Raw genomic sequence first — 25,550 nt, 5'->3', positions numbered from 1 at the left:
TTAGTTACAGATGGTTTTAGATGCTATTTTTGTATATTTTTACTATATTAATCGAATGCTGAAGAGGAAACATTTGTTTAAGCACTAACTAAACAAGAAAGTCTCCTCAGCTAGGAAAACTGTAATCCTAGCAAGACTATAAAAACCTGAATTCCAAGTGAGGTGAGGTGCCAACTATTTTGGGAAGTGTTGATTTATACACACAATTTTCACTTATTAAATTTATTTCAGCAAGAAATGTCTCATTTACATTTTAGGTCGAACACGAAATAGCTTTAGTGGGGAGTTCTGATAAGGAATTATTGTAACAATGTTAAGGCAGGTGCGGAAATTACAGGGTACCTCTTGCTTGACAGTATAGTTCTAAATTACCACCTAGGCATTCACTTTAGATCATTGTATAGCAAAGAATAACCAGTATTTCAAGAGAGCAAGTTATTCTAGCTTGAATAAAGCCATGCAGCTTCAAAATACATTTTCATTTCTAGAGAAAATATTTGTATATGAAAGTCTCTCCATCTGGCATGTAATTCCATCACGTATGCCATTAATGAACTCATGAAATTTCACATTTTCTGGACTCCATGTCAGTGCTACTTTCAGTTCTGATCTTCTCTATAAAGAAAGATGAGAAAATACTTGCTTGACATGCTCAGATTTTACATGGCCAGCACTTATTTCAATGAAGGAATGGGCAATCACATTTTAATGGTGTTTGTAAAAGGAGAGCAAAGTGTATATATTTCTTTCTTCCTTCAGAAAACTTGTCTTGCTTAAACTCTCTTCCTTGACCAGCCCCAGCCCCTTGCAAGGGCAGATACCCAGAGAGGAGTGTCCTCCGCCTCTACCACAGTCGCATCTTCCCAGCACAGGCTGGGAGCTTAGCACTGCGTGGCACTTTCATAAATGCTCTCTACACCACAAAAAAACTTACCAGCTAAATGCTGAAATCCTGCTTCCACCAAGTCTTTGAATATATGCTTGACAGGATTCTCATGGGCCAGCAAAGTACCGTGTAACCAGATCAGCAGCATTCTGTGGCCGTGTTCTTTATAACTTTTTTTCCCTATGGAATACACAAATCAATTGTCTGTTTGACTTGCTGGAAAAGTGCTGTTTTCTGCTTTTTACACTTCTACAGTTCCAAGAGGCTTTTAAACCTGCTCATTCACTCTCACTTCCTCTCCCATCTAGAAGCAAAATGAAGACTGAGACATAAAGGTTAAGAATAATAAATACATATATAATATTATATAATAAATATAATAATAAATATAATGATAAATAATAAATATCCTAAGGCTTAATAAATAAATCCAATATGAATACATCTTAAAATAGCTACATGTTTTAAGATGGTTTGTATAACTTAAGTCTATCCATCCCACTAGTTGCTGTTACCTGTCCATTGTTCCTCAATAGCTTTAATCTGCTCATCTGTGAACTTCCAGAACAGGGCCAGTATTTTCCATTCCTGGGGTTTAAAATGATTGTATGCCAGATTCCACAGGGAGGAACGGAGTTGCTTGGTCTGTGCACTATGATCTTGTTTGAAGGACAAATCAGAGTCTGACCAACCATCACTATGATCTAGGTGTGCCTAACAACGACAGCAAATGACGTTTTTTGTGATGAAGGTGAGAACTTAGCAGTGAACACTGTGTCCTGCACAGCCTTACGTGACTACCAGCAGGTGAAAGGCTCGGTGCAGATAAAGGGGCAATGCTGGCTGGCAGTAAGGTCTTAGGAAGGTGCTTAGCATGGGTGACGCTATTCTAGTATTAATACTAGAAATGCCAGAAATGAAGACCTCCTGTGTTCATTGCTACATGTTATTAAGAGCAAAATAAAATTACTTCAGACACACACTGCACAACAGCAGGTAAAAGCAAGAATTACTTGAGTCCCTTGGCTGACAACTTTGGAAGCCACATGTTGGAACAGCCACAGCTCTTACTCATTTTGTTTGATGTACACCACCAACACAGCACTTGCCCAGACTGCTCCTGCCCCTGCCTTGTCACTCAGTTTGACTGGTGCAGGCACTACCATGTCACTGGTTGGCAGCATGAAACACTAGCATTAGCACACATCCATAGTGTTTGAGTACTAACATACATGGAATCTGAATGTACCCCGACCAAAAATACAACCAAACCACTAGCATTTTGCCCTGAAATTAGGTCTGGAGCTCTAAGCACAGGAAGGATGTAGAGCTCTTGGAGCACGTCCAGAGGAGGGCCACTAAGTTGATGGAGGGCTGGAGTACCTCTCCTGTGAGGAAAGGTTGAGGGAACTGGACTTGTTTAGCTTGGAGAAGAGAGGGCTCTGAGCCTCACTGTGGCCTTCCAGTACTTGAAGGGAGAATATAAACAGGAGAGGCAAATGATTGTTTACAAGGGAGAATAGTGATAGGACAAGGGGGAAATGGTTTTAAACTGAGACAGGGAAGGTTTAGGTTGGATATTAGGAGGAAGTTTTTCACACAGGGGGTGTTGATGCACTGGAACAGGTTGCCCAAGGAGGTTGTGGATGCCCCATCCCTGGAGGCATTCAAGGCCAGGCTGGATGTGCTCTGGGCAGCCTGGTCTGGTGGTTAGCAACCCTGCACATAGCAGGGGGATTAAAACTAGATGAGCATCGTGGTCCTTTTCAACCCAGGCCATTCTATGATTCTATGATTTCCAGGTGAATTTCATGAAAAGGGGTTATTTTCTACCCTGAGAGCCTTGCAGTTAAAACAAAACAAAACAAAAAAGTCATAATTCAGTAACTAATCATCATCATGGGGGTTTGATGCTATTTCTTCAGGTGCAGACTGTGTTTTGTGCTTCCAGACACTTGCAGAGTGAAGTTTACAACAGAATAGTACACATGAATGTGTACAAGTCTATGGGGCTGGATGGCATGCATCCCAGGGTTCTGAAGGAGCTGGCTGAGGTGGTTGCCGAGCCGCTTTCCATCGTATTTGAGAAGTCGTGGCTGTCAGGTGAGGTCCCGGATGACTGGAGGAAGGGTCACGTCACTCCCATTTACAAGAAAGGGAAAAAGGAGGATCTGGGGAACTACAGGCTGGTGAGTCTCAGCTGTGTGCCTGGGAAGATCATGGAACAGATCCTCCTGGACGACATGCTTGGTCACATGAGGAAAGGGCGTGTGATCCGAGACAGCCAGCACGGCTTCACCAGGGGAAGGTGATGCTTAACCAATCTGGTGGCCTTTTATGATAGAGTGATGGCACTGGTGGACAAGGGAAAGGCGACAGATGTCATTTAGCTGGACTTGAGCAAGGCCTTTGACATGGTCCTCCACCACATCCTTATCTCCAAATGGAGGGATGTGGATTTGATGGATGGACCACTCGATGGATAAGAAACTGGTTGAAAGGCAACAGACACAGGGTGGTCATCAATGGCTCTATGTCCAGGTGGAGGCCGGTAACAAGTGGCGTCCCCTACTGTCTCTCTTGGGACCGGTGCTCTTTAACATCTTTATCAATGACATTGATGATGGAATTGAGTGCACCCTCAGCAGGTTTGCTGACAATGCCAAGCTGAGTGGTGCAGCTGACATGGTTGAAGGAAGGGATGCAATTCAGAGGGACCTCGAGAGGCTAGAAAGGTGGGCTCGGGGGAACCTGGTGAGGTTCAACACGGCAAAGTGCAGAGTTTTGCACTTGGGCCAGAGGAATCCCAGGCATCCCTACAGACTGGAAGGAGCAGTCCTTGAGAGCAGCCCTGTGGAGAAGGACCTGGGGGTCTTGATAGATGGCTCCAGGCTCTCTCCAGTGCTTTTTCTCTTGTAAGGTTTGAAAAGAAAGCAACAATTAAACAAAACGAAGAGAGAAACAAACAAAACACAGCTGCTCTTTGCTGACAGTTGTGTGCATAGGCAGTGGCAGTATGGGACAGCAAAAGCAGCCCTGGAATCTGGTTGAAACCAGGGAAGGGACGGTTGTGCCCATAGATAAGACTAGCAGAGAGAACAAGAGAGCCTTTCACACGCCTTTGAGTCATGTGCACTTCCTCACAGCAGTGTTGCATTCCATTTTTTAACTAATGCTTTGTCACAGATGACCAGTCAGCTCAGTGTAATATAAAGGCAGTTCCTGCTATAATGATTCGAAACGCTGTGATTTGGTAACACTAAGAGAACAATTTCATTTTCCATGACTGTAACCTCTGAGCTGCTTCCCAAACGCCATGCCCTTAGCTATGGGTAATGAGACCAAACACTCGCGTTTCTACTTCCCAGCATTGTTGGGCTCTTGCACAAACACTGCTGCTTTAACATCTGATCTCCTACTCAGGATGGTCAGCAAACAAAACCAAGGGGTGGGTGCAGCAAGTGACCTCACTTATAAATTCCCTTTAAGCCAAAAGAAAAAGTAATACACCTGACCGCCCCTCTGAACTGACAAATCAGGTGTGCACAACACAGATGTGTTTGTCACTCTAACTAACCTAGCTCTGTGATCTACCAGCGCAGTTCCCTGCAGCGTTAAGGATCACCTGGGCTGTTACAGAACACCAGTCCATGAGTCTGTGCTCAGGAGGACTGTGGCTGCTCACACTGCTTGGACAGGCCCTCATCCACAGTGGTAGAGCTTCAGTGCCAAGCAGCAAGGGCAGGGACAAGTCATACTTGTGAGACATCAGCAGTGGGAGTGAGGGATCAGATCAGAAACTTGAGCTACATCCACGGCTCCACTGCATTCCTGTCACCAGTTCTATCATCCCAGATTTAAATAAATAGACTTTCCTTCTTACAACAGGCATCTTTTTCTGCCTCACCAGGGCCAGCCTGCAGGCAGTGTTTGAGACAACTTGGGGATTTTAAACTGTATTAAAATTTAATTAATTCTCAGAGAGCTCACGTGAGCCTATGGCTCAAAAAAAAAAAAAAAAAAAAAAAAAAAAAAAAAAAAAAGCAAGACTATATTATTTAAGGATATGGATTAATATCCTCCAAAATTAATATTGGTCATCCTATGACATACCTCTCTTTTATCAGGTGCATAGACATAGCTATGAAATAAACAAACTTTTTCAGAATTCTGAATGGTCCCAATTAAGACTGCTATGTAACAAGTCTTGAATTTTCAAGACCTATTAGGGATGAGTTTGAATTTCAAGGCAGGTCTTCAGCATGGGTGCCCACAGCAGCCCAGCCCAAACGCTCTGTCTTTGTAAAGATGCTAAGTTCAGCTCTCCCAGCTCAGGCACCTCCTGCAGAGCACCAGGGGACAGCATGAATGAAGCAGTGAATGCAGCAGTTATTGGTATGTCATTGCTGCTGACTCTCAGCCCCATAGGGAGGAGCATCATTAAGCCTGTTTCTCAGTAAGTATGACATTGTGGGAAATAAATTTAGAAACAGAGACAGCCTGAGGTCATTATAACCCCTGTCCTCCCTTCCCTACGTTGCCTGCCTCTTTCCTGTTCCCTTTCTTCATTTCAGCAATTAACACAGGAGGAACAGAAGAGGGAGCTCCCACTGCAGCGCTGAGCTCTTCTCAGTAAATGGAAGGCGATGCCTGAGCTCCTCCGTGCATCAGCTGCGGATTTTGCAGCACCAGAGGACTGCAGCCTGATGCCGACAGCCTAGTTTGAATTTGGGTCACAATGTTTCTCCATCCTTTTTCTCTGTGTGTAGAGTATGATGCAGGAAACTGAACTGGATGACCTTTAAGGTCCCTGTTAATCCATGCCATTCTATGATTCTGTGTTTCCGTGAAGTCTCTTACCTGTTTCATGGCATAATACCTTTCTGCTTTAATGATCATATCTACAATGAGGGCGTAATTGCTCCTTGAAGCCACGGCAAGTGCAGTTTTTCCATGCTGAAAGCAGAGAGAGTGAATCAGCACATCACCTCATATATACAAGGATAAAACAGAAGAAACACGAGCTGTGTTGACAGAACCCCATTCTTTTTGTGCTTTTATCCCAGTCCATCTGAGCCCACCTCAGCAATCAACACTTTGGCGTACAGGCACCTCAATGGCTTTCCACATTTCTCTCTATAATCAGCCCTCTTCAGGGCTCTGCACCAAGTGGAGACACCTCAGATATGAACACTCAGGCAATGTTCTTGCTAGGCATTCCAGAAAGTTAGACTGCAGAGAAGCCAACCCCTTCATTAGAAGGCTCTGCCATTAAATCATTAAACGTTTCAACGGCCCAGTTACTACAGAAAGCCCTAATATACATGAGGAGACCAGAGGCAGCAGGAGCTCCTTAGGGCTGCATTCCCTGGGATGTGTGCACAGAATGAGGTGTCCCTGGCCCCTTGTGCTGGTGCACATGCCGTCAGCACAGTCCCAAGCTTCACATCAGGCTACCAAAAAAAAAAGAAAAAAAGGCAAAAAAAAAAAAAAAAGGTAACGTAAGTTTCATAAAGCTTTCCTCCAGGACAGTTTTGTGCATGGAAATTCTTCTTTAAATGACTAAAAACCTAGATTTTGTCAGTACTTTAATCATATCTGAACTCAAAAGCAGCTTCTTTGCTAAAGCTATTCCAGATCCCTGCAAATTGCAGGTAAGGCAGCATAAAAAGTGAGCTTCCTTTGTACAAATGAGCATGTGGCTGCTCTCATTCCACGTAGGATGACTGGAAACATGTGCTTCCTGCGTTTCTGGGAAGGAGGTCATAAAACAAAATAAAGCTATGTAACCCATGCACGCATGAGGAAGGTACTCTACCCTGTCCATGATCTTGAGGTCACAGCCTGCCTTCAGCAGCACTTCCACCATCTCGACATTGCCAACATCAGCAGCCAGATGTAGGGGAGTTTCCTGCCTCTGCAATTAAAAACACCAAATAAATACAAGTCAAACTCCACGTAGAAGAAAAATGCACACAATTTGAATCTAGAGAAGATTCACAACAAGAAAACTGGAAAATACCAAACAGAATGAAAATGTAACTCTTGAACAACTGCTAGCTTTGTTTCAGACAGAAAAAAGAAGGAAGCATCTGGGATACCTGCAGGAAAAACAAACAGGAACTCCAGCTCAGGAAAAAGCTGCCATCATGCCCCACTAATGCACCATAGCATAAGGAGCTCTTGCTCTACCCTCTTAAAACAAGATTTTTGTGTTGAGTGTTACATGCAAGTACCAATATCCACACTATCCTCTCAAGTAACCGCTCCCTGCTGAAGTTCATGAAAAGACAACTTGGCATCAATGATTTTCAAACAAACATGCTGCTGCAGTTCATGACAGGGCTTCTTTCTTAGCCAGCTCTTCCACACTCTGGTGATTTGGAGTGAAAGGTAGAACAGAAGTCCATCTGCTGCATAAGGGGGTCCAATAATTCTTTAAGCACATTAATTTTTTTTTTAAAAAAAAACAAAACACTTTAAAATAAAGGCCAAGCCCTTATATAGAAAATACAGCTAGATGAACATTCAGCTTCTAGTCTAATCTTCACGTCTGTAATCAAGGTTTTGTCATCTTCATACAGATGCATTCACCTAAATCAAATTCGTTTATTTATCCTTCTATTGAACTCCATGAAGAAACCAGGAGCACGTGCCCTGGGGAGCTCAGCAGCCTGGTGATCTGTTTCCTGTTCACGAAGAAATGTTGTCCTGCTCTTTTCTTTACTGTTTGCACAGATGGGAAAATATTCCAGATGCCTACTGCTACAATATAGCAGCAAAGAAGATATGCTGTCACTTATGGAAGTCTGGTGGAGCTGGACAGCTTGTTCCACATGATACAGTGACCTTTTAAGTTGAAGGTTTTGTGACTGCTGTGGTTTTGTCTGGGATTGAGTTAATTTTCCTAATCATAGAATCATAGAGTTATTCAAGGTTGGAAAAGACCTTAAAGATCATCAAGTTCAACCATGATCTAACCATATTACCCTAACTCTAACAACCCTCTACTAAATCATGTCCCTGAGCACCACATCCAGACGGTTTTTAAACACATCCAGGCTCCCTGGGGAGCCTATTCCAGTCCTTAACAACCCTTTCTGTAAAGAAGTGTTTCCTGATATCCAGCCTAAACTTACCCTGGCATAATTTGAGGCCATTTCCCCTCGTCCTGTCACCTGTCACCAGTGAGAGTCAGTGAGTGTCACCCACTCCTGCTGTAAGCACCTTTCAGATACTGGAAGAGAGCAATAAAGTCTCCCTTCAGCCTCCTTTTCCCCAGACTGAACAGCCCCAGTTCCTTCAGTCTCTCCTCATAGGGCACATTCTCCAAGTCCTTCACAAGCCTTACTGAACTTCTTTGGACCTGCTCCAGCACCTCAATGTCCTTTCTGTACTGAGGTGCCCAAACCTGAACACAGTACTCAAGGTGAGGGCTCACCAGCACCGAGTACAGGGGCAGTCGTGCTCACCACACCATTCCTGATACAAGCCAGGATGCCATTGGCCTTCTTGGCCACCTGGGCACACTGTTGGCTCATATTCAGCTGATTGTCCATCAGTACACCAGGGTAATAATAATAATAACCTAATAGTTTCTGGCATGGTGCCCTGTTTTGCATTCAGGAGAAAATCACCCTTGGTGACATAGCGATGTTTTAGCTATTGCAGAGCAGCCCCTGCACACAGCCAAGCGCTTTCCAAGCTGTGGCACTGCCCTGCCTGTGCATCAGGGCTAGAGGAAGGAGAAGAAGGTGCTGATCTTCCCTCTCTCCTCAAAACATCTTTCAGAAGAGAAAAGGATGAAAGGTGTGATTACTGATTTTCTCCATGAGATGGTTTGTGGAGCTGGGACAGCAGCCAAGTTGGTCCCAAACATCACATTAAGCTCAAGGCCTCTGTTCTTCCCATAGTTCCCATAGAGGCAAAGCAAAACTGAGCTATAAACAGCACCGAGGGAGCAAAGAAGGGCTTGGCACTGTGCAGGCCCTGCTCGGCAGCAGCCGAAGCACCACTGTGTTATCAACTCTGTTTGGGCCACAGATCCAAAACACAGCACTCTGTGGGCTGCTATGAAGATAGATAGCTGCATCCCAGCCAGATGAAGCACACTCAGACAGCAATGTACGTCCAAAGGAATAAACCTGTGCTCCAATTTCAATTAGAAAACCCTAATTTTTCTTTCTATGTAGTAATCTTTGTTAGATATCATTATTTCTTAATGAGAAAGGGTGGACAGTCTCTCAAATCTAGAATGACTTTGCTAGAACAGTCTAGAACTGCCTTGAAATAACAGATCAAGCTTGTGTGCACTGTACTCATTCCCAGATGGACAACTGGAGATTAAGAGAGCCCAGAAGCTGGCCAGAGGCGAATTTCTGTGTTTACCTTCAGAAAAATACAATTGACAGTTATAGAGAGGATGCAGGAAGCAAAATAAGATCATTCAGGTCACTAACACTCTGCACTGGACTTACCTCTGAATTCAACTTTGGAACATTTATGTCATTTATTATGCATGAATCATAACACTTGGACAATATACTAATCCAGATATTTTGGAGTATCTAACACTCTGCTGTCCATGCTTGATGCAAACATTCCTAGCACAGCATGTACCTGTGACTAACAATATGTACACATACAAAAATATAAGGAGGAAACTGTCTCTTCCTTTTTTTTTTTTTCTTATACCTTTAGCTCACAAGCAGAAAAGAAACAAGCAAAATCCACATAATCACCACTTAGCATTGAAATAGTTACAAATCCCCATTTTCCTTACACGATTTAAGAAGTTTATATCATGATTCGCTTCCAAGAGTTTTTTCACTATTGGCAGATTATTACTGATGACTGCTAAATGGAGAGGGGAATTCTTCTGCTGTGGAGGGAAAACAAGAAGTTGTTATACTCAGTGCATTCATTAAAGGTTCACTCAAAGAAGAAAGACGTTCCTGTTAGAGTCTATCCCTTGCCAAGGGGGTGCAGGGGTGATGAGATCCAGGAGTACAGGCAGCACACCTTGGGGTATCAGGGATCACAGCCTTCACAGCAGAGAGCACCATGCTTACAGCAAGGCACCCCTTTGTACGTCCGTGCCAGGGTGTGCCACTGCCCCTGCTCTGTTCCTTCAGAGATGGAATAATTCTGATTTGAGCAAGCAGCAGTCAGAATCTACTTTCCAGAAATAAACTTTTGTACTACAGTGCTGCCATTTAGTTATTCTTCATAATAACCTGACTTGCTGTAACATTTGAAGGAAGTAAATTACAGCTAGAAAGAAATTAAGTTCTTGTATTTGAGTGATTATTCGTGCAAATAACTGGGGCACTGTTCCAACACCAGTCACAATTCAACCATTAGATTGGCAAGATCACTCTTCTTGTTGAGCCTGTGACTCAACAGTTTCTCATTAAATACAGCTAAAAAGTAATTCCACGCCAGTGCCAGAGGCCAGCTTATTAGCATCTTTATAAACCACAACCATTTCTTTAGGGCTAGAGAGAAATAAATAAAGCCCTCACATAGAGCTGCACTGGAAATATTTCCAAAACCCAGGTTACAGTTCTATGAGTTGTTTCAGCTACAAAAAAAAGCCAACAAAACAACCAGCACAAACACAGACTGATATTTACAACAAATCATTACAACTGCATGATACAACATGCAAGCAATCGTGGCTGATATGTCACAAAGACCAGGTCCTGTTCTTATCCAGCACTGCAGAAGTAGAAAGTAACTTCTTCACAGAAAATCTTAGATGTCAGAATCTGTAATATCTGAAGAGCATCAAGATTTTAGTATCTTTTTAATCCTAAGAGAGATTTTGACAGCAGACGCTTCAAGCACAGAGTCTGAAAACAATGAAGTATATATTGACCTTTATTCAAAATCACATAAACTGTAAACTCTCTGTCCCACGTAGGGAGCACCCATATGAGAGATGAGGTGGCACATAGAGATGCCTGCATTACCACAGCTCAGCCCAAGCAGAGTACTTTGCTCATCTTCCCACACTGCTCAGTCCTCGGTACATCCCAACTACCTCTGCACTGCACTGTGCTGCTCTGCCTGCACACGTGCTGGGTGCGTGCAATGGAAGCTGCCTTGATTAGCCCATACCTGTGGGTAACCAGCGTCCACAAACCATACTATCAGTAACATGTGCAGTAAAAATAACAAAGGAACTACTCAGCCCTCAGCCTCATTTGGTGTATGAATCCTCAAGGAAAGACTGGGGATGCTGAACATCAGCATCAAACATGTTGTCATACACTCACCTCAGGTTTAGGGACCAGGTCAATGTTCTTATCAATAAGAAAAGTGACCAAGGATTGATGTCCATTCTGAATGGCAGCTTGCAATGCATTGCTGTTGTTCTGAAAGACACAACAAAAATTTACATTTCTGTTGCTGGGAAAAAGAAAAAAATCCTACAGACAGCTGTCAATCCAGAAGTCTTTCACTCTCATTTGTGTTACTATATTCCTCTTTCCTCTCAAAATAAAACACTTCCATTTCATGAAGTGATGGAAGATTATGAAGAGGTCCATCAGCAACCTATTTTAATGAATAGTGAAGGAACTTCCCATTGTTAGTGCAATGCAACAAACACACTGAAAAAAAAGCAGTACTCCATGGTCCCTTTTTCTTCAGTTGACGAACAGATAATTCAGCATTGTCAGCTTTGCTGAGGCACAGACTACAACATATCTCCCAGTCTGTTTGTTCAGTCTGTCCTTTAATAAGCAGCTACAGTCACATTAACACATTTAAAATCGTTATTTAATTAAAAAAAAAAAAAAAAGAAAGAAAATGTTCCCTTAATTCTGCTATAACAAACAAGCTCTCACTCTGGTGGAATCACAAGCATCCCTGCATACTCTTGCAGAAGGCAAGATGAAGACATTTAACACATCTGAGTCCAGGAAACAGATGTGGGGAACAGATTTGTCATCAGTTCATGAATATAAGCTGCCAAAAATGAGGCTTTTCAGTTATCCAGCTTGGTTAGATTTCCTAGCCACATGTTTTACTATCGGGTTGACAATAAATAAAAAAGCCTTAAAATATAATTCTATCAAACATGTCTGTGCCTCGTCTTCTAAACAAGTTCTGTTCAATTAACATAACCCCCATTCCCAACTTGATTATAGTTTTTACCATTTCCTAAAAAATAATCAAAGCAAAGAGACTGTCAATACACACAGAAGAGAGAAGATAAAGCCCTTCCCGCAGCTCAGGCTGTGCCAGCAGCAGTGTGATGAAGGGATTCTGCATACGTACGTGAGTTAAAACATTGATGTTGCTCCCTGCTTCCAGTAGGAGTTCGGCACATTTTTCATTGCCTCTTTCAACAGACAAGTAAAACGGAGTTTCTCCATTCTAGATCAACCGAGAAAAAAATGTCTATCCCAAATTATGCCATGTGATTATAAAGATTATAAAGTTACGACACTAAACAGATTATCTTGATCAGTCTTCCAGCTCAACAGAAAAGGGAAGATGGCCAGAAGAGAATAGAATCTGAGTGCGCCAAAACTAATACCTCAATAAAATGGTAACACATGAACAACTAAGTGATGGGTGACAATTAAGTCTGTATATGTAGGCAAATTGTACAGTTCAAATAACTGCTTATTTCCAGAGAACATTACAGCCTACAGGCGCAGAAACAAAGATGCTGGGAAGCAATTGCTGCCACTCAACACCACTATCATGTTGACGTATACCATAAGTGCCAGTTTATGTCAATCTAATGCCATGATTTCCTACCAATTCTCAAGTCAAGCTTTAGCTACAAGGAGCATTTTTAATAAAAATATTTCTGCTACATGTTTATTTCACACCTCTATCTGTGGAGAAGTCTTTCAGTGCTCCACAGCTAGTCCCTAAAAAAAGAATATACCTGTGTAAATGATCTGCACAGGGATCTGATCCCCATTTCTGAACTTCTACAACACATGAAGGTTTATTGAAAACCACCCTAGTGCTTCAGAATTCACAGAGGCATTACCAACTCCTGATTCTTTTCCTGCCTGAACTCCTGCCACCATCATTTTGGCAGACATGAATGTATCTTAATATATAGCTTATGGTGGGATGAGAGAGACTTGGTTATGCAAGAAAGGAAGATCTCCAGATGGAGTGGCAAGGCATTCGCTCCATTAGCCATGGCCAAGCAGCACAAGCTTTGTGTGCAGAAGAAACACCTTTATTAGGCAAATCTTGGAACCATAGAAGCTTCACATTTCAAAAGCATTTCTGTGCCTCAGCCCTGCATAGATGGGGAAAAAAAAGAAAAAAGAAAGAAAAAAAAAAAGCTAGCTGGATAAAATAGAGCTATTGTGCCCACAAGCCTTTAGCCCTATGCTGAGGAGTGGGTATCTTTTACTCCTGGACTATTTCCTTCTACTAGTAAACAGGGTACACACACACAAAAAAAAAAAAAAAAAAAAAGAGAGAGCAAGAAACTCATTGTATGAGGAACAGAGGACAGGAGATGTTAGTAGAGCTGAATCTAATGGAGTAGAGACAGTGAAACAGGATTCAACCACACTGGGGAAGGAGTGGAACTCATGAAGTCCATTCAGTGGAAAAATCATACATTTAAAACATTAATTTTAATTGTTTTTTTCAAATCTCTAACTTTAACTCATTCAGTAATTTATGTCCTCACCTGATTGAGGTCATTTATCTCATCCCAGTGTTTGAGCAGAATCTCTACAGCTTCACTGTGGCCATTTTTAGCTGCCAGATGTAGGGCTGTGTTTCCCTCCTTGAAATTAAAATGTCAAAGGAGATATTTTAAAATGCGGAATAAACTGAAAGTTTTAAGAACTGAAACTGTTTTAAGAACAGCACGCACTTAAACACAGAGCCATTTGTCCCGCTTCTCTATTACTTATAAGTGGGAGGTGGAAGACCCATAGCATGTTTCAAGAGCCAGGCTGCTAATCTGAAGGGAGTCTTTCATCTTGCATGCAGTTGTGACCTTTCTGGTCTAGATGGTTGCTCATGCTCTGAAAACTAGTGTATTACCAGCAAAAAAAAAAAAAAAAAAAGAAGAAGAAGAAGAAAGAGAGAGAAAGAAAGAAAAAAAGTCACCTAAACTTCTAACTCTTAAAGACTGAATCAGAAGAAAACTTTGGGCTCTGGTTCCTACAAGGATGGGGATCACACCATGTTTTTACCCTTGCAGTGTCACAAAGGCAGAGAAATGCTAACATGCTCATTCAACAAATAACGGTGTAAGGAGTGAGGATGTTTAGAGGTAGATTTTGAAAGTTAGCCAAGTCACCTTAAATTGTAGTGTCAAAAGCAAATACAGTCAGATTCAGGCATTTCTGAATCATTAGAGCTTATTTATCTACTGAAATATTCCAAGACTTTTAATGTTGGCGCAGCTGAGCAGAGCAGCAAGAACTGGAGAAGATAATCTGCCATTGCAGAGAGTGGCACCTCCAGCCCAGACTGCCTCCCTTCTTCCATCAGCCTTTCTTGCAGGAATTACTGATGCATATGAACAAGACACCCAGCAACGAGGCCAGAAGTTCCAATTTCCTTCCTTAATTACTGAAAAACCGTCAACCTGTAGTGTGGTTGTTGGTCCAATATATGTCACCATCAGCACCACGGCACATCTTGTTCACATCGCTTAGTTGTGTAGTTAACTATATCAAAACAAATATCCCACAAGCAAATAAAGAAACCATTACCTTATCTTTTTCAGTTGAGAACAGATTTAGAGCTATCAGATTATTTATCATGTCAGCATGGCCTCTTTCTGCTGCCAGAAGAAATGGCTTTCTGCCTTTCTAGAAAACAGTTTGGAAAGGAATACATTGTTACGGAAAAGAAAAATAGCCCCCTTCCAGTTACCAGATATATGGCATATATGTATGCATTTTGCTCTCTGTGAACACTTACATATGACAGAAAAGTAGGTATATACAAGAAATATTTCTATATCACAGGTACATGCATGAAAAGTTAAGAGTTTTTTTAAAAAGCAAAAATTATGTAGTGTAAAAAAAAAAAAATACAACTTTCATATTCTGAAGAAAATATTTGAAAACTGATTGGAAGTGGTAGCAAATGAGGTATAAAGTGTGCTCAGAATATTCTGAATTACTTTGAATTTTGTTAAAATTAACAAAAACTTTTCCAGCTGTTTACAGCTCAACTGTGGAAAGTTACCCTGACATAAAATAATGCCACTGGTCAGATGGTGAGACCAATCGCAAACGCTCCACAAGAATGGCCTCTATTAAATATCTAAGCAAATGAAATTTCCATGAAAATGCTGGACGCTTCTGGAATAGCCTCAATATAGAAAAGAATTCTAAGATTCTAAAACGCAGAGGTTTGTTTTGCTAAACAAACTCTTGTTAATGTCAGCCTTGTCATGTGTAGACAGAGTTCAGAGCTTTGTACAATCTGGTCAATAAAACTCAAGGCTCAGTAAAGAGGAGGGGGGAGCTTTGGTCCTTTGGTGGCAGATCCCAGGAGAATATTTTTTCCTTACATGGGGATAAGATATCCTACTTAGCTAAGTAAGTCCTCAAAGTGAGATTCCAGGATAACGGGAAAGAAAAACACAAGCATAGGAAACCATGATGAGGACAAGGCCTGCTGAAGAGTTGGTGCAGCTCTGTAGAAGGCTGTACGTGGTCTCATGCTCTCCATTGGTGAAAGATGCCCACGTCTGCCATACCTGGCAGGTTTAGGGGGCACAGCGTGGGAGGGTGGCAGGGATGAGCTGTGTGGGAGGAGTTCAGTGACAACCTCATGCTGATCACAACAGCTTCCAGCAAGCTCTTCAGGGCAAAACCATGTGCTAGTACTGAACCCATCAGAGGAGCTCATGGTACCTCTGCAAGGTACAAAAGCAATAGCAGACACTGCTACAGGCAAAGTGCATAGGGAGATACCAGAGAAAACAGGAGAGGACAAAGCAGACATGAGAGGCCACGAGGGAGAAGTGCGTGAGGTGCCAAGCAACCCATGGAGGAGCCTCTGACAAGAAAAGAGGAAAAGAGAAGAAAACAGAATTAGCAATAAAGAAGAATTCTGTAGACCCACTCCAACCTGTCTCCCACTGGCTCACTAACGGGCCTGAAGGTCACATGCAGGGAAAGAAAAGGAGCAGGGGAGGAGAGGTGTCTGGAGTTCAGCTGAGACTGGCAAACAAGGAGGAAAGGTGGCAAACAAGGAGGAAAGGTGGCAAACAAGGAGGAAAGGTGCTTTCTCTATGTGCTTGTCTGGCCGTTTGTCTTATTTATTTCTCAGTACCCAAACTAGTAATGAAAACTTTCATATAAGTTGCAATAAATTTAAATTCATTGAAAAGTCAGAGTTGAGACTGCTTTGCCCACAACAGTTTCCTCATGACATTAAAGAAAACAGAAAAGCGCATACTGTACCCCATCAGGCTTGTTCAAGTCAGTCAGATGAAGATCTTGGAGAAAATAATCAATTATTTTAACACTGTTGTTCTGTGCTGCAAAGTGCAGTGCATTCATTTCTTCCTGAAAAACCACAAGCATCTCTGTAAGTGCAGGTTTGATCATTACCCACCATCAAGATAATTAGAGTTGGTAAAAACCTGTCATCAACACACCTCATTCTTAGCTCTTTGATCAGCACCAGCTTTAATTAATTTCCTCATTATATCTAGATTTCCAGTCCAAGCTGCAAGATGGATCACTGTCAGCCCATGCTTTTAAAAAATAAATAAAGAAAAACAAATTAAAAAGGCAGAAATTACCAAACAAAATCCCTTCTGTCAAATTTATTTTAATCTTTTTGATTAATATAGTGTATGAGTTGGTTTTGCTCCACAGGCTCTAGAAGATCAGCACTACCACCTGACAGTGTGATTGGAATTCACCTCACTTAAATTACATTAAAAGTTCGGGCTGTCTCTCTCCTTGGCAGAAGATCTGGCATCTCCTGGGAAGGATTAATCCTGTTGTGAAATGAAGTAATTCCTGAAAAGTTTCTCTCCAAAAACTGACTAATGACCTGAAGTAGTTAGCTCTGGTGCAGTAGATGACATTTCAGGCAATAATACATAAGAAGAGCATTTCCGTGAGTCACTGTGATTTTCCAGTTAGTTCTTCTTTCAAATTACTCTTAAGAATTCTTCTCTTTCAGAAAAACAGCCAACCAAACAAGCAAACAACTCTTCCTGTCATTAATGACTTAGAGCCAAAAGAAAAAGAGCAAAGCATCTTTCAGCCAGTGAATCATTTTTGTCTCCCATCTTGGTCATAGTTCTACTCTTCAGTGTTTCCACTTCTCTCCCTGTTTCTGTGTATTCTGCATCCAGGTGCAGGATCATAAATCATAGCTCGTTCTGTCACATGCTGAGTGTAAGCACAAAACTCAGAAGACATTCAAAATCTAGCTTAGAAGCACCTGAATCCTTAGATGGAGTCAGAGGAACCTGAAGGCGGCAAAAAGGAGCAAGACAATTCTTTCACAGCTGTAATCTTTTCCCAGTTTCTCGCCCGTAAATGAGGAATCAGTAGGTTGACTTTTATCTGTAATCCAAGCCTTATCCATAGGTGTCTTTCAAGAGGTCTACCAAGATCCTGTAGAACGTCAGAGGCATCATGCCTACGCTTAATCTACTATGTAAAAACAACAGAAATACATTAACTTATCTAAGATTATTATAGAAAAAAAATGCTGCTGTCATGAATCTTGCTTTGGCACTTGTGTATTTAATTGGAATTGAATCTGGCCAGGGATGTCAAGGGCAACAAAAAGGTTTTCCAGAAGTAACTCAGTGACAAAAGGAAGACTAGGGAAATGGCAGTTTTGCTGAGACAGAGAACAGTGAAAAGGCTGAGGTACTGAATGCCTTCTTTGCTTCAGCCTGCACTAGCAAGACTGGCCTTCAGAAATTCCAAGTCAGAGTAGCTGGATAGCAGAACGTGTACTGCTGGTGGAAGAGAATACTGGTAAAACCACTACTGCATGTTTTTTATCAGCTTACTTTCTGTATTATGTTAAGAATGTTTACAATCCTGCATTAGTATAAAAAGAAGTCAGAAACTAAAATGGAGTAAGAACTAAAGTCACAGTATGTTTGCTCTAATTCTCCCACTGCAATATCAAATCGGTTGCCAAAGAGTTCATGAATCACTGTCAGATAAAATACATACTGTCTTAATTGGCTTCAGTGCAGCCTATGAGACAGTAAGAGACCTATAATTACACTGTGAAGCATCTTACTGCCTCAGCAAACATAGGAGAGAGTCACTGAAAAACAGTTTTCCGCAGAGAAGCAGTGCCTTCGTTCTGTATGTGAGTATTCACTGGCTGGGCAGCACAAGGCCATGAAGCCGAGCTACTGGAACAGAGACGGACAGTAGGAGGCTTTCCTGCTCAGCAGAACAAACGCCAAAACAGATGCTGGCACAGTCTCTCACATCTTGTTTCTCATATCTTGTTTCCATTCCAACACAGAGTAACAAGGAAACTTTCTCCCTTCTGCCCACTCTTCCAGCCTGGAATTTTTCTTTCTCACAGTGTAAACACTGCAGCATGTGCAGGGTAAGGAGAGAGAGGCAAGCAGGAAAAAAAAAGAAGGTGAATGACTCATCTGATTTCATTACTCAGGATGAAATATAAGGACAGGTAAGTAAATAACTGAACAAATAAGTTCTCTGGAAACAAATTACAGTTCACTGGAAAGCTTCTAGCTTGCACAGTCTGATTATTAAGAACATACCATACATTTGATTTTAACATCTGAATCAAATTCTGCACTATGAGTCCCCATTGGGCCCAAGGAAAAGCTGAACCATATATTACTCAGCTCTTCAAGTCCTGGAGGGTGCAGAGTAGCTGACAGTTCTGCATGAAGCTGCTCACTCACAGAAGAATGGAGGAAGGGACTGCAAGCAGTCATTCTCTGGAATCCCACTGATACCCAGATCTAATTTTTATTTTCAGAGTTTGTTTTGATATACAGTTGGCTATTAAATTAATCTTATGCAAGTGTGATTGAATATGAAGCTGCCACAGACACAGGAGAACTTACCTGATCTGCCATATCAACTCTAGCTTTGTGATGGAGCAGAAAATCCACTGCAGACGTGTGACTTCCTGCAACAGCAAAATGCAGTGCAGTGCGCTTCATCTGCAATAAGCAAAGCTTTGGCTATCAGATCCATAACAGTGTTCTTTTTATTGCAAATATCGGGATTTCTGAATTATTTGATTATAAATAATTATAGTGGTTAGCATAAATACACATTTGCATAGCTCCCCCTGCAGCGTGATCTACATTGGTCTTGGTATTTTTGTTCCTTTGGGGATCATTTACACATTGATGATAAAAATTTCACAGAGAACCAGAATGGTTTATTTACCAAAGTTACTGTATTTGGCAACACAACCCCTTCTCTGAAATGCACTGTCAGACTGGGGCTAAGTAATCACACGCTGCCTGGAGGAAATATATGCAATGCCTGAAACATCTTTATTACACAATTCAATATGAAGATTTGAGGTCTGGATTCACACAATTATCTCCACGTTTCATATTTTCCTTGCTTTATTCTGTATGCCTGCAACACATGACAGGATTCCTCCCCCTCTCGGTATTGAGTCACCTTCACAGAATGAGACATTACTTATGCAAATAAAGTCTCCCACCTTGCAAACAGTGAGTAATTTTTAATAGATGAATCACTGCAAGGCTTATCAGAAACAATTTTTCATTACAGTAACTGACAGTGTGAACTGAAAAGGGATTGGTTAAAATGAATTAAACCTCAGTGGAAAGAATTTCCCTTTAATTACAGTGACCATAATTGGGTTTAACGTAATTCACTTAGAGTTTCCATATGTGACTTAACCAATTAATTTTAAAAGTCAGTTTGGATTTGTTCTATGCAGATCAGCTGTTTCATGTACAGCTCTTCACCCACAGCTACACAAGTTAAAGACAAACAGGTGGGATTTGTGCCAGGAAAAGCTTCTTACACAGAAATAGTTTTATCAGCAGAACTTGGCTTTTAGCAGACTTGCTTATTTGGCTTGGAAGTACAGGGAGTGGAAAAAAATCAACAGAAATATAAGAACTGCTTTGCCAGCATAAACTAAGTCCCTAGTAGGAGCATCAGTCAATGCACAACAGCCAAGCAACTCTGCTAGTAAATCTCATACTATAGACTTAAGAACGAAAGTGAAGATTCAGAGTACTGGACTGGAACAGTATTTAGTTCAATTTCCTGAATTCTAGAAAGCAAAAAGGAGTAGCTGGGTTCTGCTTATGTATTTATAGAAGTATGTAATGGACGGGAACGTTGTCATTCTTCTGAAGAAGCTTACCCCAAAGAAGTCTTTGTCTCCGTCTCTTTCACAAAGAAAACTAGGAATACAGCTCTATATTCTTCTCAATTCCCCAGTGGGGAAAAATGCTTGTGAGCGTGGGCAAGCAGGGTTTTTGCTTCCATGAGTTAGTAAAGTGAGGACATTCATGGGCAGAGGACTTGTAGACAGCTACAGAGAGCTTCCAGTTCTCCGCAACTCCCAGATAAATATTGAGATAAATATCACTGCTGTTCAATTACCTCTGATGCATAACACTTTATTTTTATCACTGTGAACTTCATGTCCTTAGATTCTGTCAGTGTAAGAAATATATTTTTGTCTATTTACGGCAAATTTGAATTCTGATCTCAACCTGCAAGCAGAAGCTTCTGTGGTTCACTGAGCAATAATGCTTCACGCCACCATTTGAAGTCTGTGGTGCTGACAGCACAAATTCGTTCTCAGAGTGACTGTGGGGTTATGTCTTCATACTCTGGAAGATGGAGAACTCAAGGAATTAATTACACAGGACGGCAGTCCATATTAGAGCAGTGACTGCTATTCAGAAGTCCTTAAATTAAAAGACTTGAGAGTTTTGCTGTGTGAAACTCTTCAGCCCGTAGTGGACATGTGGAACACTGCTCAACCACAACCAAGAAGGGGACTTGTTCACCAGCACCCTGGGCTTCCACCATGCACCCCCACAGGCATCACATTACTGACATACTGTACTCACAGTATCCACAGCGTTTATATTAAGATTCTTCTTAAACAGCTTTTCCATGGTTTCCAAATTGTTCATTTTAGCTGCGTGTTGAAATTCTCTCTCATCTGGCAATACTGTGAAAGGCATGGCACATGCAAAAAAATATATATATGTATTATAAAAAGAATAGCCATACCAAATTCAAGGGATAGATATTATTCTTATCTTCTGGTACTTGTCCTGATTTCACAAATTCTGTGAATCACTTTTTTTCTCATCATAGAAACATTTCAGGACTGCACTTTTTCCTTCTAGAGATACCTGGCTGACGTTTCTCAACTTTTAAGTGCGGACAGAAGTGGGCTTTTCACATCACAGGCTATTATTATTTACTCTGCTCACAGGAACATGAGGTTCATTTGTGAAGTTCCTGTCATCTAAATGGGTCTCAAGGCCTTTTGTAAGCCCAACAGTGAACAGTATGAGCTGCAGCACTTAGGTACTGTTCTTGGAAAAATCACTATTTTACAACAAAGCATACCACCAAAATACATAAAAATGTATAGCAATGACAAAATGACATGCCTCAACTGGGAACAAGTGGTTTAGAGGACAAAAAAAAAAAAAAAAAAAAAAAAAAAGAGAGAGTGAAAAAGAAGATTGAACTTGAACTCAAAACTTTATCACAGTGAGGAATTTACTGTTAAGCCAGGACCTGGCTTTAATGCCTTAATGAAAAAAATGAACATCTATTTGGTTGACTAAAGTAGATGCAGCATACATTTGGACCACTGTAACAAAACATTTAATTTTTAGTTGGAAAATAAAATTCCAGAGCCTGACAACCAGTTAAGCTAACTGAGAGGTCAGAGTATTTCTCCACCAGCACATTTCTGCCTTAATTCATGCTTGGGAGAAATGAGGGTATCAAATGCAATAAGATATTCTTAATTTAGTAGCATATCACACTCAAGAAGTTAATCATTTGGATATCTAGAATATTTTGGCCTGAAAGCTGGAAGGCCACTTGTCTAATGATACCAACAAAGAAAGCAGCATTCTCTGATGAACTAGAAATTGCAGCAGCGATTAGTTCCTTGGGGTCTCTCATCTAAATTTATTAACATCTAATGAGATATAGCTCGTGGCTGTATGACTGGAGAAAACCACAGAAAATTGGTGTGACATTCACTTAATTGAATCCTATACATTATCAACGATTATAATCTCAGTGGAATAAGCACAGCGATATTGTTCAAACAACTAGAAATTAAACTGGATGGTTCCAAAACTCTTTCCAGCTTTCCTATGATCTGACATTATGCAAGTACCTCACACAGCAGAAGCATCCTCCCAGACTCTCTTGTAATCACAGGACAGATTTTCTTTTACAAAATGAGAAAGCAGTCACAGAAATGCACCACTGGACTAGAATAGTTAAATAGTAATGTTTCTATAGACCTTAGCTTAGATTTCAAAGAAATAGCCAACTTTCATATTGAATAACAGCACTTTATTACAAAATTTTGCCCAGCCAGGGCAAAGGTCCCTTTGCTCCAACATTCTGTCTCTAACAGTGGCTAACAGAACAGACCCAAAGGGAATAGATGAGAATAAATGCCTCACTCATAGTTTTTATACTGTACATCCAGAAAGAATTATTTCCATTGTTTTGACTCCAACCACGATAAACCAATGGTTGCAGGATATCTTGTTCAAAGCAAGCATGGAAACAAGACTTTGGGCACCAGATAGATGCAATTAGTTTGGCCGCATTCATTCCCATTGGCTGCTGGTGAACACTTCAATGAAGATGTAAAACATGTAGATGCAAAGATGAGCACTGTTGCATTCTAGCGCATTCAGGAAAAATCCTAGCAGTTTACTGCCTTCAGGAAACAAGAAAAAGCAGTGCTTTGTTACTGCATTGGTGCAGTAAGAAGAGTTTTGTTTTAGAAAAGATCAATTAGCGATCTCTCCTCTTCTGTTTGGAAGTCATGAACTGGATGCACGTTTTTAAAATGAGACTTTTTGTTTGCTCAGGACATGGTGTTTCTTAACAGCCCCTCTCAATACATCCTAATTTGGGATTTAGGAATAGCAGCAGTTTAAGTGCACTACTGTGCTCACTTTATGCACAGTCTTCTACTGTTTGTGCACAATGATTTATTTTCATGCATGAAATTACAAGAGCAGAGAGCTCTCAGACCATAGATTTATGGAAGATTTCTTCTTAAGCTGCAGCATCCAGAATTTGGCAGTCCTTGCATTATTACCCTCACTTGATTTTCAAGCACTAGCAGCCATCTGCAGCCTTCAATCTTTTCTGAGGGGTCATTTCCTTGGCTTCTCCCAAGCTGTTTGACTGAATGCCCTGTGGTTTTCATGAAAATAGTTACACTTTATTTTCACTTTTATTTTTGAGCTAACCAAAAATACTAATTTTGTCAGCTGACTTCCTTCATAGGGACAGAATATATATTAGAATTTAGTCTAACTGTAATGCAATTGCAGTTTAATGTGCTGAATATCCCAGTCTGTCCCCTCTTTTAGAAGGACTAGTAAGTAAAAAGATGTAGAAAATGTGAACTGCCTCATTGACCAGAAAACAGGAAGTCCCCCTTAAGAAAGTCAAATTTTGAAACACTTTCAATTTTAATTTCTTCACATTCAAGTCTTATTTTACTGTAAGGGGCTTTGATCCATTTAAGAGTAGTAGAACAACAAAGGATATCAACTGAAGTCAGAAAGTGAACCAGTGGTATCAGTGCTCTTAGAAAGATTTAGTCTAAACACTAAATCTTTCCATGTTTTCCCCTACTTTGAAATTTCTTTTGTAATATCCACAATATGAATCTGTCAGTATCCTGAAAAGAACACGGAAAAAATAGAAATCTGAATTGGCTGAGAAATTTTACAGGAAATACAAAAATATCAACAAATACATTTGAAGTATTTTCATTCTACCGTTCCTAAAAAATAATTATACTTACTGGCATGGTAACATTTTCTCTTTCCATAACCTACTTACATTTTATTGTTTGTTATCATAAACAAAATGACTAGCATAGAGGTTTTGTAAAGTCACAAGAATGTTTTGAAAAAACAACTTCTTTTTCAATTTCAAAGAAGTCATGAGAAGACTGCCTACTGCATCCTACAGCGATATTTCATTCATTGCTTATCTTTACCTACCCTTTTTGCAAGACTGGCAAAAGCATGGCCCAGAACATATTTCAGTGATTATCACATTGAAATCACAGGACACGGTCACAGTACGGCTTAATAATTACTGTTCAGTTTCCACAAATAACCTGTTTTCACTATCTGCAGCCCACGCCATAGCAGACTGATCTGTAAGAGACCAGTTTGCAGTCTTAAGTCTGCCATCAGAGTGAGTCACACCACTGCTTGCAATGAGACCAGAACTTCCTGCAAGTGCTGCGTGCCCCCCTCCAGCACAGAAGCGTGACTTGGTTGTGAAACTTTCCATGTGCCTGAGCTCAAGCATGTGGCTAACCCCAGTGAACCCATTCAGACAACTGCAGGGGTGCACTTAAAGCAGAGTGCCAGGCAGGCCAGCCTCTTGGAAGACAGATGCATCAAACCCCAAATCTTGCTCTCACATCTACAGCTCCAAATTTCCCTACAGGATACACTGGGCTGCTGAGTGAAAGCTAGACCTAGCATTACTCCCCACACACTCACAGCTGTTGTGGTTGGCTGCTGAATCTCCATGCATTGTGTCCTCCCTGACACGAAACAGGTGGCTCAATCCCTTCATTGTGGCTGTCAGCTCCTTTTCTCCCCACCTGCAGGAAGGGGCCCCATGCAGCCGTGCAGAGGGAGGTGCCCTTGTTTTGCCTGGGGTGTGTTTCCTTGCTGCACAGAAAAACCGGTTCCCAGGGATTGAAGTTGACTTAAACACACCCAGCCAGGCCATGGGCTCCACCACTGCCCGCAGCAGCGCACCGTCACTCAGCCCCATCAGCCAAGCCTTCTGCAGGCTGAAGGCCACTTGGGGAGAAGTTGCTCTTGGAATTATTCCGTTTTAGATCATCACCGGTTAGGAGAGTGCCCTGCAAGCACGGCATGCTCTTGGGATGTAAGAGACAGAAATGGCCTAATTTGGACAGAAACAGGAGCATGTGGTACAGAAACAGAGGCCATTGGAATTAATCCAGTCACAAGACTTTGGGTTTGTTTTCAGAGAACATTTTTACATGTTTTTTGTCCAAGTCCAGTCAAAACCAATACATCAATATGGCAGTTTTAGTGGATCACCATATTGAGATCTGTCAAATTAGGAAACTCTCATTAATCTTGATTTCCAGATCCACAGTTACTTTTGTTTACTTGCACCAGCACAGCACAGATTATTTCATTTCATGCAGACAGTCACTGCCTGTGATAGGGCATAAAAATTGCTGCCTTTTAAAGCGATTGGGTCAAATTTTGCTTTAAAAGCAGTAGCTGGCATTCCTAACATTATTTTAAAATTAATAAAGTAGCTCAAAGAATGCAGAGTTATCACTAGTCAGACTTACACAATTGAAGACATTGAGTTCTTTCACTCTGATTTTTTCTTTGTAACTTGAACAATCCGTGATTATTAACACTGTATGT

The 25,550-nt window shown here is 41.2% G+C and overlaps 1 protein-coding gene across 1 annotated transcript; it reads right to left on the bottom strand.

The window, feature by feature from the left end:
- Positions 1-82: 82 nt before the first annotated feature.
- Positions 83-25,059, bottom strand: ANKDD1B (ankyrin repeat and death domain containing 1B). Its single transcript, XM_031609314.2, has 15 exons — positions 24,633-25,059; positions 20,955-21,058; positions 18,942-19,040; positions 16,509-16,607; positions 16,312-16,416; positions 14,605-14,703; positions 13,566-13,664; positions 12,173-12,271; positions 11,167-11,265; positions 9,669-9,767; positions 6,705-6,803; positions 5,747-5,842; positions 1,402-1,600; positions 935-1,066; positions 83-615 (listed from the first exon to the last, which is right to left on the bottom strand). Exons 1-15 carry the CDS (start codon positions 24,910-24,912, stop codon positions 557-559), a joined length of 1,767 nt encoding a protein of 588 aa, XP_031465174.2. The 5' UTR covers positions 24,913-25,059; the 3' UTR covers positions 83-556.
- Positions 25,060-25,550: the final 491 nt, after the last annotated feature.

This window comes from Phasianus colchicus, chromosome Z (genome assembly GCF_987193195.1).
Source record: "Phasianus colchicus chromosome Z, bPhaCol1.hap1.1, whole genome shotgun sequence".
Taxonomy (NCBI): domain Eukaryota; kingdom Metazoa; phylum Chordata; class Aves; order Galliformes; family Phasianidae; genus Phasianus; species Phasianus colchicus.
This window is presented reverse-complemented; position numbering and strand designations above follow the sequence as displayed.

What these genes read in the sequence shown, in the direction of transcription:
- ANKDD1B (XM_031609314.2), bottom strand. Translation starts at nt 24,912, where the DNA reads ATGGGGCTGAGTGACGGTGCGCTGCTGCGGGCAGTGGTGGAGCCCATG. An exon ending in GAGTTGATATGGCAGATCAG is followed by an intron (nt 16,608 to 18,941) that starts GTAAGTTCTCCT and finishes ATTTTTTAAAAG; the next exon opens with CATGGGCTGACAGTGATCCA. An exon ending in ATATAAACTTCTTAAATCGT is followed by an intron (nt 6,804 to 9,668) that starts GTAAGGAAAATG and finishes TTTTAATTGCAG; the next exon opens with AGGCAGGAAACTCCCCTACA.